General features: G+C 36.1%; 1 protein-coding gene across 2 annotated transcripts; it reads left to right on the top strand.

The window, feature by feature from the left end:
* Positions 1–4143: 4143 nt before the first annotated feature.
* On the top strand, positions 4144–8783 carry LOC114739271 (SUN domain-containing protein 1). 2 transcript variants are annotated; one of them, XM_028927320.1, is made up of 3 exons: positions 4144–4221; positions 4308–5445; positions 8249–8783. In XM_028927320.1, the coding sequence occupies exons 2-3, from the start codon at positions 4345–4347 to the stop codon at positions 8555–8557; spliced, it is 1410 nt and encodes a 469-aa protein (XP_028783153.1). In that variant the 5' UTR covers positions 4144–4221; positions 4308–4344; the 3' UTR covers positions 8558–8783. The 2 variants fall into 2 exon arrangements, with proteins under 2 accessions (XP_028783153.1, XP_028783152.1); XM_028927319.1 differs by having other exon boundaries at positions 4150–4231.
* The last annotated feature ends 7468 nt before the right edge of the window (positions 8784–16251 follow it).

The raw sequence follows: 16251 nt of genomic DNA, 5'->3' as shown, positions 1-16251 counted from the left end.
CCCGCTTCGCACTCGCATGAGAGCTCCCAGCAGATATGAAGGGCCAGCGCCACTTGAGCGGGGCAACCTAGTCAGGTGTAGGTCCAAGTCCAAGCCCGCTAACTCGACCAGGGTGCGGCGGCCAGCCACGACCCGCTAAAAGTGAGGCGGTGGGATCTAAGGCAGACCCCTGAGACTCACGCAACTCGAATCGACCTGAGTCATCCGTGCCTACCAAAATTAATATAAAGAAGTTATTATAATATAATGATATCTACACTGTGATATTATATTAATATTTAATTTATTACTTACCGCTATCTCCTCAACCTCATCCGACGCACGCCCGTCTCAGGGTCTATACACCATCGGCCACAATCTCGCCATAAGTGGGTGTGTATCCCCGCTCCTGCTGCGTCTTTTCCCTCTGTAAATGAAATCAAAGAAATAATTAGTTACAAATTAAATACATATACATATTTAATAAATTTATTTCAAGTACTCACAATCTCGTCATAAGTGATCGCAAGCTCCTGGATCCAGCCCTATGACGTATCGTCTGATGCCTGACGCTCCCAGCATTTCTCCTAGAAAGAGCCTGAAGCAAAATGTAAAAAAATTAAATTAAATAAGTCAAGTCGGATAAAAAATAAAGAAATTATAATTAATACAATATTATCATACCATCTGGTCAGCCGTCATTCTAAAATAGACGTAACTGGACCAGTCTTGGTCCGGGACTCCACCAGGTACATCTGCCAGTATCTCCTGGAGGGCCTCGTCCCGTCACCTTTCTTCTCCCTCCACAGGTCGGCCCTCCTGTTCTTCCATGCCATCCCGAGCCTCTTGATCGTGTCAGCCCTCAACTCCTCCCCTCCCCCGAATAAATTTACTCTATGATTAAAATAATAAATTAACTAAATAACAAATTTTAAACAAATAATTAAGCAATTTCAATAATAAAAAACAAATAATTAGTTTTTAACTAATTTAAGAATATTATAAATAAAATTAATTAATCAAAAACAAATAATAATTAAACATTAAGTAATTTAAATGAAAAAATATTTTTACTCAACTAAATTTAAAATTATTATAAGTAATAAATTAATGAAATCAATAACAAATTATTTTCATTTAACTACTTTTAAATAATTTAAATAAAAAATATATATATTCATTTAACTACTTTTAAAAATATTATAAATACAAACAAATTAAATAAATAAAAAATTATAATCAAACAATTAAATTATTTGAAAACAAAATATATAATCATTATTTAAATTAAAAAAAAATTATAAATAACAATTTTATATTACCTTCATCATTTCCCAGCCTGCTGCTTCTTGTCTGAGGTGATCTTCTTCCAGTCCTGCACGTAGATGGGGAACAGCGTCCACTGCTGACTAAGGAGGCGCACGTACTTGTTGTACAACTGGCCACCTTTCTTCTCGTCGGTTGGCCCAACTCATTGAGCGGCACACCACTCGTCCGCTCGTCATCATAGACAACTCTCTGGCTGTCAGCCTCCGATAGGATCTGTTCCCCTCAGTGTCTGCAAAATTTAATTAAGAAATAAATTATATATCAATAAATTAATACAATTTCTATATAAATTAAATACTGATCAAAACTTTAAAAAGTTAAATAAATACTTACCGACAAATTCCACCTCATAACCAGCCTGACGTCTCGGAGCAGGACGCTGCGCAGCCTGGGGATACTCATTCCCCTGATCCTGCTCCTCCTCCTCCTCGTCAGCAGCATCAGCATCAGCATGGGGTTGCTCATCCCCAGTAAAAATGAGCCTCCTCAGTCCGCTCAACACCATCCTGCTCCATAAAACTGAGGATATCCTCCTCGCTCAGATCGTAGTCATGAATGCTGGGGAATGGCTCACCAGCATCATGATGAACCTCACTGGGTCCAGCTCTCTCAGGATCAACTGGGTCTTTCCCGTGTCGACGAGTCATCCTAATAACAACAAAAGTAATTATTTATAAATGAAATAAAAGAAAAATTATTTATAAGCTACAACATAATAAAATAAATAAAATAAAACATAAAATAAAAAGTATTTATCAATAAATTACTATTTTTACCTGAAAATAAGGATCTGCAACTGAATCAGAACTCGAATATGTTTGTGGAGAAAATTCAGCAGAGCTTCGCTTCCAGAACGATTGAAGAAGTGAGAGTGTGGGGGGTATATATAGACCGAGAATTCCTAGCGTTCGGTCCAACCGCTAGAAATTTCTAGCGGTTTTGGGTCGAACCGCTAGGAATCCCAACGGTCACATGGCCTCGGGAATTGGCTGGCGGTTCGGTCCGAACCGCTAGAATTCTGCGGTTCGGTCCAAACCGCTAGAAATTCTGGCGGTTCGGTCCAGAACCGCTAGAAATTCTGGCGGTTCTGGACCGAACCGCTAGAAATTTGTAAACTCCTCGGGGAATGAAAAATATTTCTACCGGTTCATGCATCAACCGCTAGAATTTTTCGGTGTCTAGCGGTTTATTGGCCTGAACCGCTAGAAAGTAAACGCTACAACTTTGGCGCCAAGTTCCCGCCAAAGCCCGGGGAATTTTCTAGCTCTAATTTTCTAGCGGTTAGGTGGTAACCGCTAGAAATGTGCGGGCAATGGTCAAACCGTCTGTATTTTGCAGCGCTTTTTATAGAAACCGCTAGAAATATTTGGAATTTCTAGCGGTTTTGTTGAACCGCTAGAAATGTTCCGCTGCTACTTCAACATTTTCTTGTAGTGAAATATGCTATTAATGTTATGTGATGTTAAATCATAATGATGGCATGTATAATTGATTATGATATGCAAGGAAAGAATTAGTTATGAATTTTTGAAATTAGACCTGTAATCTGAAATTTAAATAGTGAATAGCAACCTGAGAACAAATTGCAAATTTCAATCACTGGGCTTCTTTCGTGAATCGCTTGAATCATAATGCTTTTAAATACGTACTCTAAGGGGTTAAAAGAAGGATGTTTCACGCTCAATAAGAGAGAGTATTCTCATTCTATTCAAGAGTATTCAATATCTTACACGAGGCCTCTATTTATAGGCACAACTTTACATATTTGATAGAATCTATAGATAATATAATAATAAGAGATAATTGTAGATAATGAGGATAATAGGCGATATTGAAGATACTGGGAGATAAGGGAGATAATGGTAGATATATGGATATCCATAAAGATATTATATTCATAACATCTGCTACCTATATTAGTTTTTATTTAATTCCAAAATCACCGTCGTACTGCCGTTAGTGTTAGAAAAGAGTTCCCCACCCCCCTTTTTTAACGGCTTATGATTGATCCTCGGCTCTTTTCTAGACACCCCATATGATCCATGGTCGCTTGCTGATATTGTTCTTCACGGGCGATTGTTCTCAAGAAATCTACAGTTCGTATTGTCTTAAACGACAATGAGTCAGCTATTCAGGTCTCATCTTCTTTCGCTAATATCGACAGTTCAGTCCATGAGTAAAAGAAAGGAGATGGATTAGTCGAAGGTACAAAGCACCTTGTCTTCTTTCATTGCTATATGCAGATTCAATATTGTTATATCCAGCACATCTTCATCTTCTTCTTCTGGTAATTTACCGAACCAAAGAGAGAAATCTCAATTCCAGTAAGCTTCATGAACACAGAGAATGAATGTGTTTCCATTGGAATACCAGTAAAGGAACGATACAGAGATTTTGGCTAGTCCTGCAGGGAAATTGAAGGAGCGTAATAGGAGTGAATCAAATCAAGGGAAGATTGTTGTTTATTTCTGATATATTGAGTAGTGAAGATGACGAGGGTGAAGATGAGAAGTCTCAGGTTGGATCGTTTAAAGACAATAGAATTATGAGAGAGAGAAAAAGCACAGTGATTTAACGATGGACGGTTGAATGAAAACTAACACATGTAGAGAAAGTGATTAGACACTGGAGGACTAATTAGCTTGACCTACGACCTTTTTTGGGGGGAAAAAAAAAAAGAACAAAAAGGGGCGGAAGTGTTGGCCCAAACCGGACAGGCTGACTCTTGATGGGCCAGAGCTCATAGAATATCGCGCTCAAAAGTTGCTTGTCCGTACGCTTTGTTCAAATTTCACTTCATGCTCTCTTCGAATCAAATTTTTAAGAGGAAAACGCACGTACGCTCCCTCCAGTTCTATCTTCTTGTACCTTCTTCAGATCGCACTGTCTCTGTCCAGATACTTGTGTTACATCGTGGGTCTTGGTTTTTCTCCTCCTCGTACTCCTTGATTTTTTTTTTTTTGGGTCTTGCCCAGCATAATAGGGTTTTGATCTTGCAGGCCAAGTTTTATTTTGAAGCAGTGCTTGGTAACCCCAATGTCGGCTTCGACGGTGTCGATTACAGCGGCGAACCCGGCTGCGCGTCGGAGACCGGTTGTCTCTACCGAAAGGAAGGCTACAAACATTGAGATGCTGGCCAATGATGTTGGTGTTTCTCCGGTTACCGCCAATCCCGGCGCAGGCGGAGATGAGAAAGTGACATCCGCAGGAAATGGGAGAGATTTGAGTCACCATTCTATTCGAGGCGAGGCAGTTCTGGACAGATCTTCTAAGGATTTCGTGCAAGCCAAGAAAGCTGTTGGAAATTCGACTACTGTGCAACGGCGAACTCGTAAGGTCCTTTCGAAGCCTGATAAGCCTCGGTGGCTCACAGTTTTGAGTATTTTTGCCAAGAATTTCGTGCTTCTTGTTGTGCTTTTGGGGCTGGTTCAATTGATTCGGAGACTGGCTATGAAATCTGGTGAAAGTGTGGTGGGGGCCCAACCAGGACTGGTAGAATTTGAGGGTCGAATTGCGGATGTGGAATCACTGTTGAAGACAACGGCAAAGATGATCCAGGTGCAAGTTGAAGTTGTGGACAGGAAGATTGAGAATGAGATAGGGGGTTTGAAGAAGGAAATGAGCAAGAAAATTGATGATCAGGGAGCCATTTGGGAGAGCGAGTTGAAGAAGTTGGAGGCCAAGAGTGAAGGACTTGAGAAGTCGTTGGGTGATTTGAAGTCAGTGGAGTGGTTATCCAAGGAAGAGTTTCAGAAGATTTATGATGAGCTGAAGAAAACAAAGAGCGCTGATCTTGGAGAGGCAAGCTTGGATGAGATAAGAACGTACGCAAGAGAGATAATTGAGAAGGAAATTGAGAAGCATGCTGCTGATGGGCTTGGTAGGGTTGACTATGCACTCGCTAGTGGTGGAGCCATGGTTGTCAAGCACTCCGAACCATTTATAGTGGGAAGGGGAACTAATTGGTTTTTACTATCCGCAAAAAATGGTGTTCATACCAATGCTGATAAGATGTTAAAACCAAGCTTTGGAGAGCCAGGTCAGTGTTTTGCCTTGAAAGGGAGCACTGGGTTTGTGCAGATCAAGTTGCGCACAGCTATCATTCCAGAGGCTGTCACATTGGAGCATGTTGCAAAGGTGATGTCTTTATCCACATGCCTATTTCGATATGGTTATGCTTTTTAGTGTCAAAATAAGAATGTAAGTCATATGTTCTATTCATTTGTGTTGATTATACTTGTGCCGATACTTGGTCCACATATATGCAAACTCCTCTTCTCTAGTTGTGCCAAAGTAAGTTTATTGATAAGTGTGATGTGCTTCTAGCTTGTAGAGGATACAATGTGCTTTTCGTATTCTTGTGGTGCTAAATACTCTGCCTTTAAATGAAGGGATTTTTTCTAGCATGTGCAATTTTGATGAATTATTGGTGTCTTTGGAAACTGCAGTGACAAATTTCATAGGTGAATGTACATACTACCACCCAAGACATGCTTTCCTGTATAATTTTCACTGCTTTATTATTGCTTGAATATTGACTTGCACAGATGCTTTATATATGACATGCCTGATGAAACGGATTGATAGAGATAAACTTCAATGAGGAGGGCTTATTTTCATTCTGCTCATCTGTATGGCTTATTTTCTTTCTGCTCATCTGTACGTGTGTTTGGGGTTCAGGGAAGGGGAAGGGTCTGGATTGCGCCATTTGATCTGTTGTGTATTTTGGTTTCATGTTAATCCCTTGAATTATATAAATTTCCTTGCTGATACAGTAACTCGGATTGGGTTTTGTGGTTTTCTTCTATAAAGTATTTTTTCTATGAAGGACTGGATGGCTTGGCTAGTTGAATTAATTGATCTGTTGAATGCTTGCATTCTTGTTGGCAGTTGACCATTAGACCTAATTTAGTGTTTGCAGTCTCTCATGGATGGGTTTGTTTAGTTTTTAGTTGTACTAGTCACTGTCAGTCAACCCTAGAATCATTAATTTTCTGAACTTCTTCCATCTATCGAAGTGTTTTCATTTTGACCCAACCTTTTCATGGTCATTCTGGGAAGTTTTAAAGATAAAAGGATGACTATCCATTAGCTATTTGAGCTTATTGTTTATGGACTTTTTGTGTGATTCACTTGATACCCAAGGAACGCATGATTTGCATTCATATGTTTTGTTTTGTCTCCTCCCTTTACTTTATGGTTTGAATTGGTTGGTATCTTTGTGTTGTGTGCGGCCAGGGTACATAGTTCAACTCTAGTTTACAGTTGTTGGAATTGTGTGGTTTACAATTTTCCTCATTTCAGTGAAATTCGGAACTCTAATAGTTATAATCAATTAGAGCTTGAATTGCTGTAATCGTGCCATTTCCGGCACTTTTGGTACTCACTCTTTAGTGTTAGGTCTAACAGGCCCAGTCTGGGTAATGAGTAGCAAAAAATTCTTTTTATAGTTTGGAGCTCCCAAAAACCTCATTCTGAGTTTGTAGAAAGCCAGCCTACCTTCTGTATTTGTTGATCAAATCTGAAGCCCGGGATTTTCACTCTTGAAATCCCATACCTTGTCATCTTTCTATATTTGATATTACTATGACCATCCAACAATTTTGCACTCTTGGTTTCAAAGCTTCAGTTTAATTATTAAAGAAGTGAAGGAATGAAAGAGTATGCAAAATAAATTTATTCCTCCGGGTAGTAAATGGGTAGGCTTCAAAAGTTATTTTGGGATTATGAGTTCCATCTCAACATTTTGAGTAGGAGTTTATTCTTGTGGGTAACGATGAATTATATAACTTCTACATAATGCCTTATTATGTTTAACATGCATTTTAAACTATCTTTATATTTCATTGAATCCAACAAGTCAAAGCTACTTTGATTCACCGTACAAAAAAATTGGACTTTCTTGTTCGTGAAAAAGACTATTTAACTTGTGATTTGCAATTTATCTGTGATTTTGATAAGTTTGGAGACAGATCAATTTTGGCTAAGGAAGTTTTACCAGCGGTCAAATAGCTATTCTACTTGTGTGCTCTTCTAACAGTTAAATAAGTTGTTTTGGTGCAAAACATGCTTTCAGTAGGTCCCATAGAAAATTATAACTAGCCAAATCATTTGGCTTTGTACCCCTCTTCAATAAATCATCTTGACAATGAAAAGTAAAGAAACGAACGAAAAATGGAAAGCACGGCATTTATTTTTGTGAGAAGTAAGTGACCACTTCGTGTATGTTTGGTTTAAACATTCAGCTTTCTAACAGTCCATTTCAAATCCAAAAGTTACCCATGTTTAAAAAGTCCTTTTGGCAAAAGAGGGAATGCTTTTTCCCTAGATTAACCACACGGCCTCTTAGTATTTGTTGGTTACTTATAAGCAAGTTTATGGTGGTGACATGTTTCTTTCCATAATGATTACTTTTACACATTGCTTGAAGGACCTGTGGTAAGGGGATAACTGGCACTGTCTTGGTATCGCCAGTTTCTCATAATTATCTTTCCTTTTCTATCTAACTAGTGTGCTTCCATCCTTCCTCGACTTTTTTCCCCATTTACTTCCAGCATGACAAACTGACAATGGTAGTAGCTCAAGGACTTTTCAGGTGGTCAGGTTTTGGTTGGGGATCCCCTCTCATAGGGTTGATGTGCGAGTGAACTCCATTCTAAGTTTAAAGGGATCACAGTATTCTTCCTTACCTTGCTAAGTCTTGGCAGTGCTAGCCACTTTGTTTTCTGTAATATTCCTCCGGTTCTAAATATAAGACCCATTTTGTAGTGCAATTTACACTATAAAATGGGTCTTATGTTTTTTTTTTTTTTTTTTTGGGGGGGGGGGGAGTTTTTATAGTATCTGATGTCCCTGATCCATGTTGGTTTTTGCCATATGTTTGGTTATGCATCATATTTTCCATTATTATCTTTTATGCTAATGTTTTGCGTTTTGCCAGACTGTTGCATATGATAGATCAAGTGCTCCCAAGGACTGCAGGGTCTCTGGTTGGCTGCAAGGGCAGAATGCTGAATCTGTTATAGAGACTGAGAAAATGTTTCTATTATCTGAATTTACATACAACCTCGAAAAGAGCAATGCCCAGACTTTTGATGTGTCAGATTCATCCAGTACCGGAGTTGTTGACACAGTGAGGCTTGACTTCACATCGAACCATGGAAGTCCTTCACACACTTGTATATACCGGTTTAGGGTTCATGGTCGCGAGCCTGATGCAGTTTCTATGATGGCAATGCAGTCGCTGTGAGGTCTTTTTCTGTGTCTTGAATTTGTATTTTGTTTAGATCTTGCAAGTCATGGACTCTGAGGTTACCCAAAGTGCTCATTAATGGCCCTTGTTAGAGTATTCCTTTTCTTATTGTCGACTCCGGTGGATTATTTTTGTATATTGTGTACAATTTCTCAATTAGGCATATGGGATTAGTCTGTATTTTGGATGGAGGGGAAATGGGGCATGAGTCTTAATAGGTGGATTTCGCTTTGTATCCTCTTGTTCTAGAAGCCTCTCTCTCCAAGAAGAGTAATTAATTTACAATTGCACCAGCACTTGCGGGAGAAAAAAGGGGAAAGAAAGAAAGGGCTCGGAGGACATTTGGCCCTCCCCTCCCTGCATGTAATGGCAAATCTCATGCGCTTTACTTCAGGCTTCCTTTCCAAACTGTATTTTTTTTAAACGGTCAATATTATAAGAGATTCAGCTGACCCCACCTAATGGAGTAAGGCTTGTTGTTGTTGTCAATATTATAAGAGATTCACTAAGATAATCTGTTTTAGTTTCCGGCCTTTACTGTTTGATAGATTATATGAACTTTTAGGATTTAACCCAAGGTTAAACTTTGAAACTGTTATTTTTTTCTTTTTTAGAAGTCAATTGCAGATGTAAGTTTACATTATAGAGTAACTACTAATTATCATCCCAAAAATACTCGGATTAATTTAGGCCAATACTCGACATTGATACACTCAAATGCCTCAAACAGTAATAAGACGTATTGATGTAGCGAGGATGAAAGAGAAGCTTGAACAAATACTTTAGCAAGTCTCAGAAACCAGATATTAGCATAAAATCAAGTACGCGTTGGTTTGTAACATCCTAGTTTTTATATATCTAATATTTAAACAAATTTTTATAGAACAGGTAGAGGTTAAATATACATATATGTAATTAAAATAATTCTGATTTTATGTGTGTGTATAAGAAAATGAATAAAATAGCGATGTTAAGAAGTCCCACATTAATTAAATGATAGGAAGTGGATAAAATAGCAATGTTAAGAAGTCCCACATCGACTAATCTTTAGAGTGAAGGAGTTTGAGGAGCCTATATATAGGAGATAATGAGTGGAGCTTGAAGTGAGTAAATAATTTTCGTACATATCTGAGGTAGTCTCAAAAAAGTGCTAGTTTTGATTTTATTAACCGTTGGATCGGACTGAAATTTGGTCAGCCCATTTGGGACATCCAAATCGTTAATTTCAACGGTTGGATCATCATTTTGATCTCCGAGTTACAAGTTATTAGGTACGTTTTTAACTTATATCTTTTGAATTTAGCAGATAGAGTCCTGAATAGTAAATTAGCAATTAAACGTTCATTCATCGTTAGATTGAGCTATAATTTGGAGGATAGTATCATGATAGATAGGAAATTAAATTCAACGGTTAGATTATGGGTTTAACTTCTGTAGTGAGAATAACCTGGTTCGTACTAAGTCTATTTGTCTAAGTCTTTCGAAGATGGAATATAAGTTATAAATTTATAGTTTGTCTATTTACATTATGAATTTGATGATTCTAATAATATAATTTAATAATTAAAGGATATTTAAGTAAGAAAAATTTAGGAATCGAGTCTAAATCATATATATATATGTTCTCATTCCAAACCTTAGAGAAATGTCTTTTAGGCTAGAGTTCTGAGAAAAATTAAAGCTTATAGAGGAGGAGTAAGAAGCTAGAATTTTGTGAGTAGTCTACTCTAATACTATAGAGATAATATTTTTATTTTGTTTGTAGATATAAACTCTATTGTGGCATTTTCGAGGTTGGACTTTGGTTGTAGTTGACTGTTAGCTAGGAGACCAGGTAACTAAATTTCTATCTGTTGCATGCTCTAGTATGAAGTTGGTGAGCAGCTTTACAACTAATTCTATAAAAGTATATTACGTTTTGTATGAACTGTCTTATGGGATGCTATTTTAAAAAGGATTGACATGTTTTGTATTGTAAGAAATTGGTGATCATGATTATGATGTGTTGTTATGAAATTCTGTTGATTATGCATATAAATGTGTCATTTTGAACCCTGTGCATCTATTTTGGATGGGGAAAGGAGATAATTGGAGTTATTGAGATTCATATACTTGCCACGTGATATTAGCCTCCATACGGAGCTTTATAGTTGGCTACTATTATTGTCCCACTAGTTCTTCGAGGGACTGCGACACCCCACTAGTTCTTCGAGGGGGGACCCATGGTCCACCGAGTGCTCTGTGGTCTTTGGCCGGTCCACATCATTCGTGTGGTGAGCTTGTCAGAGTTGCCAGTCAAATGGAAAGAACTTAGCCCATGGGTCCAGTCAGCGGAAATAAGGAGGATATAAGGATGGATTTGGGTTCAGGAATTGCATATGACATGAAATATTCATTGATATTTATATCTTTTAAATAAATGACAAGTGCGTTATCTCTTTTGAAATGCATAAATTGCATGAGAGTGGTGGAAATATTTGTCTTATATGATTATTGTGAGTTTAAATGTTAAATAAATGTTTATCAATTATTATTAACTCTGTGTATCCCACCTGACACCTCGCTAGCCCATGCTAGTGTGTGTGATGGGTAGGGATTTAGTTACTGAGACGTTGTCTCATCCCTATTGTTTAACATTTTTCAGGTGAAAGCTTTAAAGGAGGGACGTCAGGGAAGGCTTAGGAGGAGTAAAGCTACCTTAGCAACTTGTAGCGTCTCCTCGGTTTATGAGCTATGTTGTATCCTGGATATTGCCACCTTAGGATAAATTGTTTCTAATTGATTCATGTATTATTATTTTTATGTCCTTTGAGTGTACTATTGTGGTATGTGTGCTGATAGGTGGCCAGAGGCCTAGGATCGCATATTCGCATGTGATTTGCTTATGAATTTATTATAAAGTATGAATTAAGATTTAATTCTTAACATTTTGATTTATGAGCTATATTATATGTTGTATTATAACTATATTAGATAAGATTAATCCTTTCTTATATAGTTTGTATTTGAATGAGTTAAGAAAATTTTTTTTATCCGTGATAGGATGTATGATTGGGTGCTGTTCTTTTCTATCACTGATAACAATATTATATAATTAGTTAGTGTAGATGATTGTGATATAATTTGAGTTTGTATTTAGCATAGTTTGGTTATAAAATGTTATTTCTTAAAGTTACTATGAAAAAGTTAAGTTTATCTGTTTATTTAGGGAGGTTGTTTCATGGTTCATGTTCCCAAGCTTGGCTTTTGCAATATTTATTAAATATGTGAAGGGGAATCAGAAAAGAATAAAGAAGAAAAAAGTAGGTGAAATATGATGGTAAAATAGGTGGTAATTAAAGGTGAATAAAACGATGGTGTTGAACAAGTATTGGACTATGCATCCAATGACAATTTACGCTGTCACCATTGACAAGTGAAGAGTTAGTAAACGATAAAATTAATTTTATAATTTCATATGAATGATAATTGACTTTTAATAACGATAGTATATTATATTAACATAAAAAAGTATTAGTTTACAAGATATGTCAATATTACTTGTTATTATGTAACTTGAAATCACATTTTTCTAAACTTATATTAGTAGATAAATTGACAAGTGAAGAAGCAATATTAACAACCATTGTGGCCTACAATGACAACTATCGCGGCTTACATTGACAAGAAAATTCACTCAGATCTCACGTAAGAGAAATTATTATTCTCAGGTCCCATTAGATCTTTAAATTAATCTCATGTCTCATGGGACTTGAGGGAGGGAGATTCTAATTATTCTTTTGCCATTTTACCCTTGTTAATTTAAAAGGGAAAAATGAAAGAAAAAGTCTAGGTTTGCCATTTGCGGTTTGTGGTTTGCGTTTTCCACTTCTCCATTCAATTTCACCTTCGTAACTTCATGTGATCAGTAGTCACTTGCCTTCAACACCGCTCTCACTGTTGCTGCTATGCTCTCTGGTTGTTATTGTCACTCTGGTCACCAGTCCTTGTCAGGACCTTTTATCACTTGTGCGTTAGTGTAGCAATTTCGCCCAAGAGTGGGGTGAATTGGATGGTAAAAAATTGCTCTCAAATTTAAATAGCTAAGTCAAGAAGAATAGACAAGGTTTGAGAAATTTCAACAAAGGAGAGTTAGAGACAAAAACACGCAAGACTTTATACTAGTTTGATCTCAACTACTTGACCTATGTCCAGTTCCCAAAACACCTCTGAGTCTCTTCACTAAACTCCAAGATTCGACGGGCTCTTAGCGCCATAGTACAGTAATTGAGCTCTCTTAATCACTCTTCCTTACTTCCCGTAAGGATACAATCCTCTCAAGAGTCCCACACTCTTGAGTCACTCGCTAATTGAGTGTAAAAAGATGTTTACAGACTCTCTTCAAGAGTGTATATAAGATAAACACTGAAGTTTTGACTTAAAAAAAGAGTATTGAATGCAAAGAATTAATACAACAGATGGTAGTTCAAGTTTGTTAATTGCTTCATTCAATGCTCTCGTGTTTTATACTTTAAGAATCTTAGTTATTCGTTAGACACAGGGGCTTGTATCCATTGAAGTAGCATTTGAGTAGGTTGGTAGTTGCAATAGTTGATTTGCATTTAATGTGTTTCTTACAATAATTTTCTGTTGAGCCTCATAACCTGTAGAAATATCTCTGTAATAAATGTAATAAGTTGATTTATCAAAAAATACAGACAATTAAATGAAGAAATAATCAGCCTTTTATTTTGTCTTAAGAATTGAAATTCACAAATCAAAGAATAGAAAATCATAGAATTATTTCTTCAAAGAACCTATCGATAAATAGCCTTGTCGATAAGGTTATCGACTAATTAGAAAGTGAGAATTCAAAAACAAGACTTATTTATTGAAGTTAATATCAATCAAAGTGTTTACTGAAAAGGTTATTGATCGACGAAGAGTGTAATATAAAACAAAGTGATTTATCTTGAGGATTCTTCAAAAACTAAGTGAAAAGATTTATGACTTGAATCCTATCTGAGTCAGGGAATATTTTTGCTTTAAATAATAATATAAGATGAAGAATAAAGGCTGAAGAAAGTTTAAACATGGAATAATATCATATTTGCCTGAAAGTAGTGTGAGAAACAATTTTAGACAAAATAACTGAACCTTATCGAGGACGTTATCGATAACTTAGTTTATCGAAAAGTTTATCGATAATTGAGGTAGATTTTCAAATTCATTTTAAACAACTTTATTCAAAAGCTTATAGAAATGATAGTTTAAATCAAGTTTATCAAAGAGCTTTTAGAAAAGGCTCTTAAAAAGAGATTAGGCAAAAATAACAAGAGAAAAAAATGACTTTTATCGATAAGGTATCCAATAAATATATTTATCGAAGAAGTTATCGATATATGAATTTATCAATCAGGTTATCGATAAATTTCACTACTAAAAATATAACTTTTAAAACATAGAGTTTTATCAAAAATTCTTTCAAAAAACATAAGTGACTCGGTAAAACTTTAGAAGAACAATGCTTACTCATTTTTTGATCATGTTATCGAGAATTATAGAGTTCGATAGACACATTAATGAGCCAATACGTATTAGCAGTTTGTAGTACAGAGAAACTTACTCATTTATTGAAGAAGTTTTTAGAAACCTTATTTATCGATAAGGTCATCGATAAATGCATAATAGTAAAGGTAAATGCAGAGAAACAAAACAACTTACTTTGTCATCTTCAAAACTTTAAGTCAAACATTCTCCCCTTTTTTGATGATGACAAAACATAGAGTACAATTAACTTAAATAGAAGATATAAGATGAGCAGAATATATATTTAAAAAAACTTTTTCAATTAAACTGATAGTTCAATCAATAGCAACAAGAAAGATAAACTCATATCATAAACTAAAAAAAAAACATTAATCGACATCCACATCCTTCAGAGGACTCTTCTTCCCCCTTTTTGTCATCATCAGAAACTGATGGGGTAGAGACTATGGAAGAAGTAGAGGAAGTTGAGTGACTTGAGATAGAGCATGAGAGATAGGTGGAAGAGGTAAAAGAGAAATGATGGCAAGAGGGTTTGTGGCAGAGGTTGAGGAGGAAGTTGAGGCAGACACAGTAGGAGTAGGAGCTGGAGGAGGAACTGAAGAAGGACTAGGTTCTAGTACTGGTACAGGAGGATGAGAGAACAATTCATCAAAAGAGAAAAAAGCCCCAGGAGCAGAGAATTTAGCTGCAAGTAAATTTACTAGGCTATTGAGATCTTGAACTTGCTTTTCCAAATCATCAAACCTCTGAGTAACTCCTTGTTCCAGTATTGCCATTACATGTCTATGAAGAGATAACACAGTGTAGAGCCCTTCAAACTTCTTATATGTTATTTTCCCAAGTTCTTTGGTAGTAGTATACAATCTGGTTTCAAATACTTGAAGCTCAGCATGAAACATGCTTTGAATAGATGCTTTAAGAAATGAGGGGGCATAGGCTTGAGTTGGGTCTGTAGAGGATTGAGCTTTGTCACGTCCTAAAAATCTTATGTAGACATAGGAAGCTAAAAATTTGAATAAGGGCCAATATTGAGAGTAGACAGAGAGATAAAAAAACTTTTGATGTGAAACCCTGATAGGGTCCGGACTGACATTTTTAGAATTATCAGTTTAGGAAGGGCAAATTGGAAAATTTTGAAAAAAATTCTAGAAATTTCTCAAAAAATAGTAAAAAGGTAGATTAGAGGTTTTGAAACCTTGATGGAGGCCCTGAAGGTGAAATTGTTGTGAAAATAAATTATTATCGAATTTCCTAAAAACAGAGGTTTTTCAGGAAAAATAATAGAAATTGAGTAAAATAATTATTATAATTATTTGGAGGCCTCAATAATTATGAAAAAATATGAAATAATTATTTAAATATTTATGAGAATTTAAAAAATTGTTTTCAAGACCTAGAAGTACAGGAAATTATTTTTGAAAATTTATTTCTCACAATTTTACCGATAAGGCCTTATTCGGGAAAAATTCAAAATAAATAGTTAGAGGTGGAGAAAAATTTAAAATTTTTAGATAATATTTTATATTAAAAGAGGATTTTTCATGGAGAAAAATGTGATTTTGGAGGTCTAAGAAATTATGAAAAGTTACAAATGAATAATAACTGACAAAGCTTTGTTATGGTTTGGGATGGAGATCTAATTTATGGGCCATCTTTTTAGGCCATACTAGACCATAAGTGGGCCCCACATTGGGCAAGAAAAAGGCCCAAAACTCATACAAAACTTAGGGCCCAATATTAAAGCCCAATTAAACTTAAATATCTTGGAATATTCTAAGTAATATACATTTGGCATGATCTAGAAATTCAAGCTTGTGATGACAGCCATGTGTCCCTCTTATGTGGCACATTTTCACACCAAAGATAAAGGGGAAGGGGGCAAAACTTTGCCTATAAATACCCCCTAAAGTACACCAAGGTATGTTTAAGCTTTATTATGGTTGAGATTAAAGCTTGTTTTGGTTGGAAAATTAAATAATTTTTGAAAGTAATTTTGCTGCCACATTTTGGTCAACATGAGTAGGCTTTAGGGAAGGATAGAAGCCTTAAAAATGAGTTGGGATTATCATGTTTAAGTGGTGTTTGGATTGATTTTTGGAAGAAAATCAAAGTAGGGTTCATTATGTTCTAATTTAGTCAAGAGAAAGTTCTAGGGGTAGGAG

Source organism: Neltuma alba, unplaced genomic scaffold (assembly GCF_004799145.2).
Source record: "Neltuma alba isolate B1F8T4 unplaced genomic scaffold, ASM479914v2 tig00013853_pilon, whole genome shotgun sequence".
NCBI classification, from domain to species: domain Eukaryota; kingdom Viridiplantae; phylum Streptophyta; class Magnoliopsida; order Fabales; family Fabaceae; genus Neltuma; species Neltuma alba.
The sequence above is the reverse complement of the archived record's forward strand: the minus strand, read 5'-3'. Positions and strand labels throughout refer to the sequence as shown.

Excerpts from the sequence above, each read along its gene's own strand:
- LOC114739271 (XM_028927320.1), top strand. The coding sequence starts at position 4,345 with ATGTCGGCTTCGACGGTGTCGATTACAGCGGCGAACCCGGCTGCGCGT. Across the intron at positions 5,446-8,248 it reads CATTGGAGCATGTTGCAAAG|ACTGTTGCATATGATAGATC; the intron begins GTGATGTCTTTA and ends GCGTTTTGCCAG.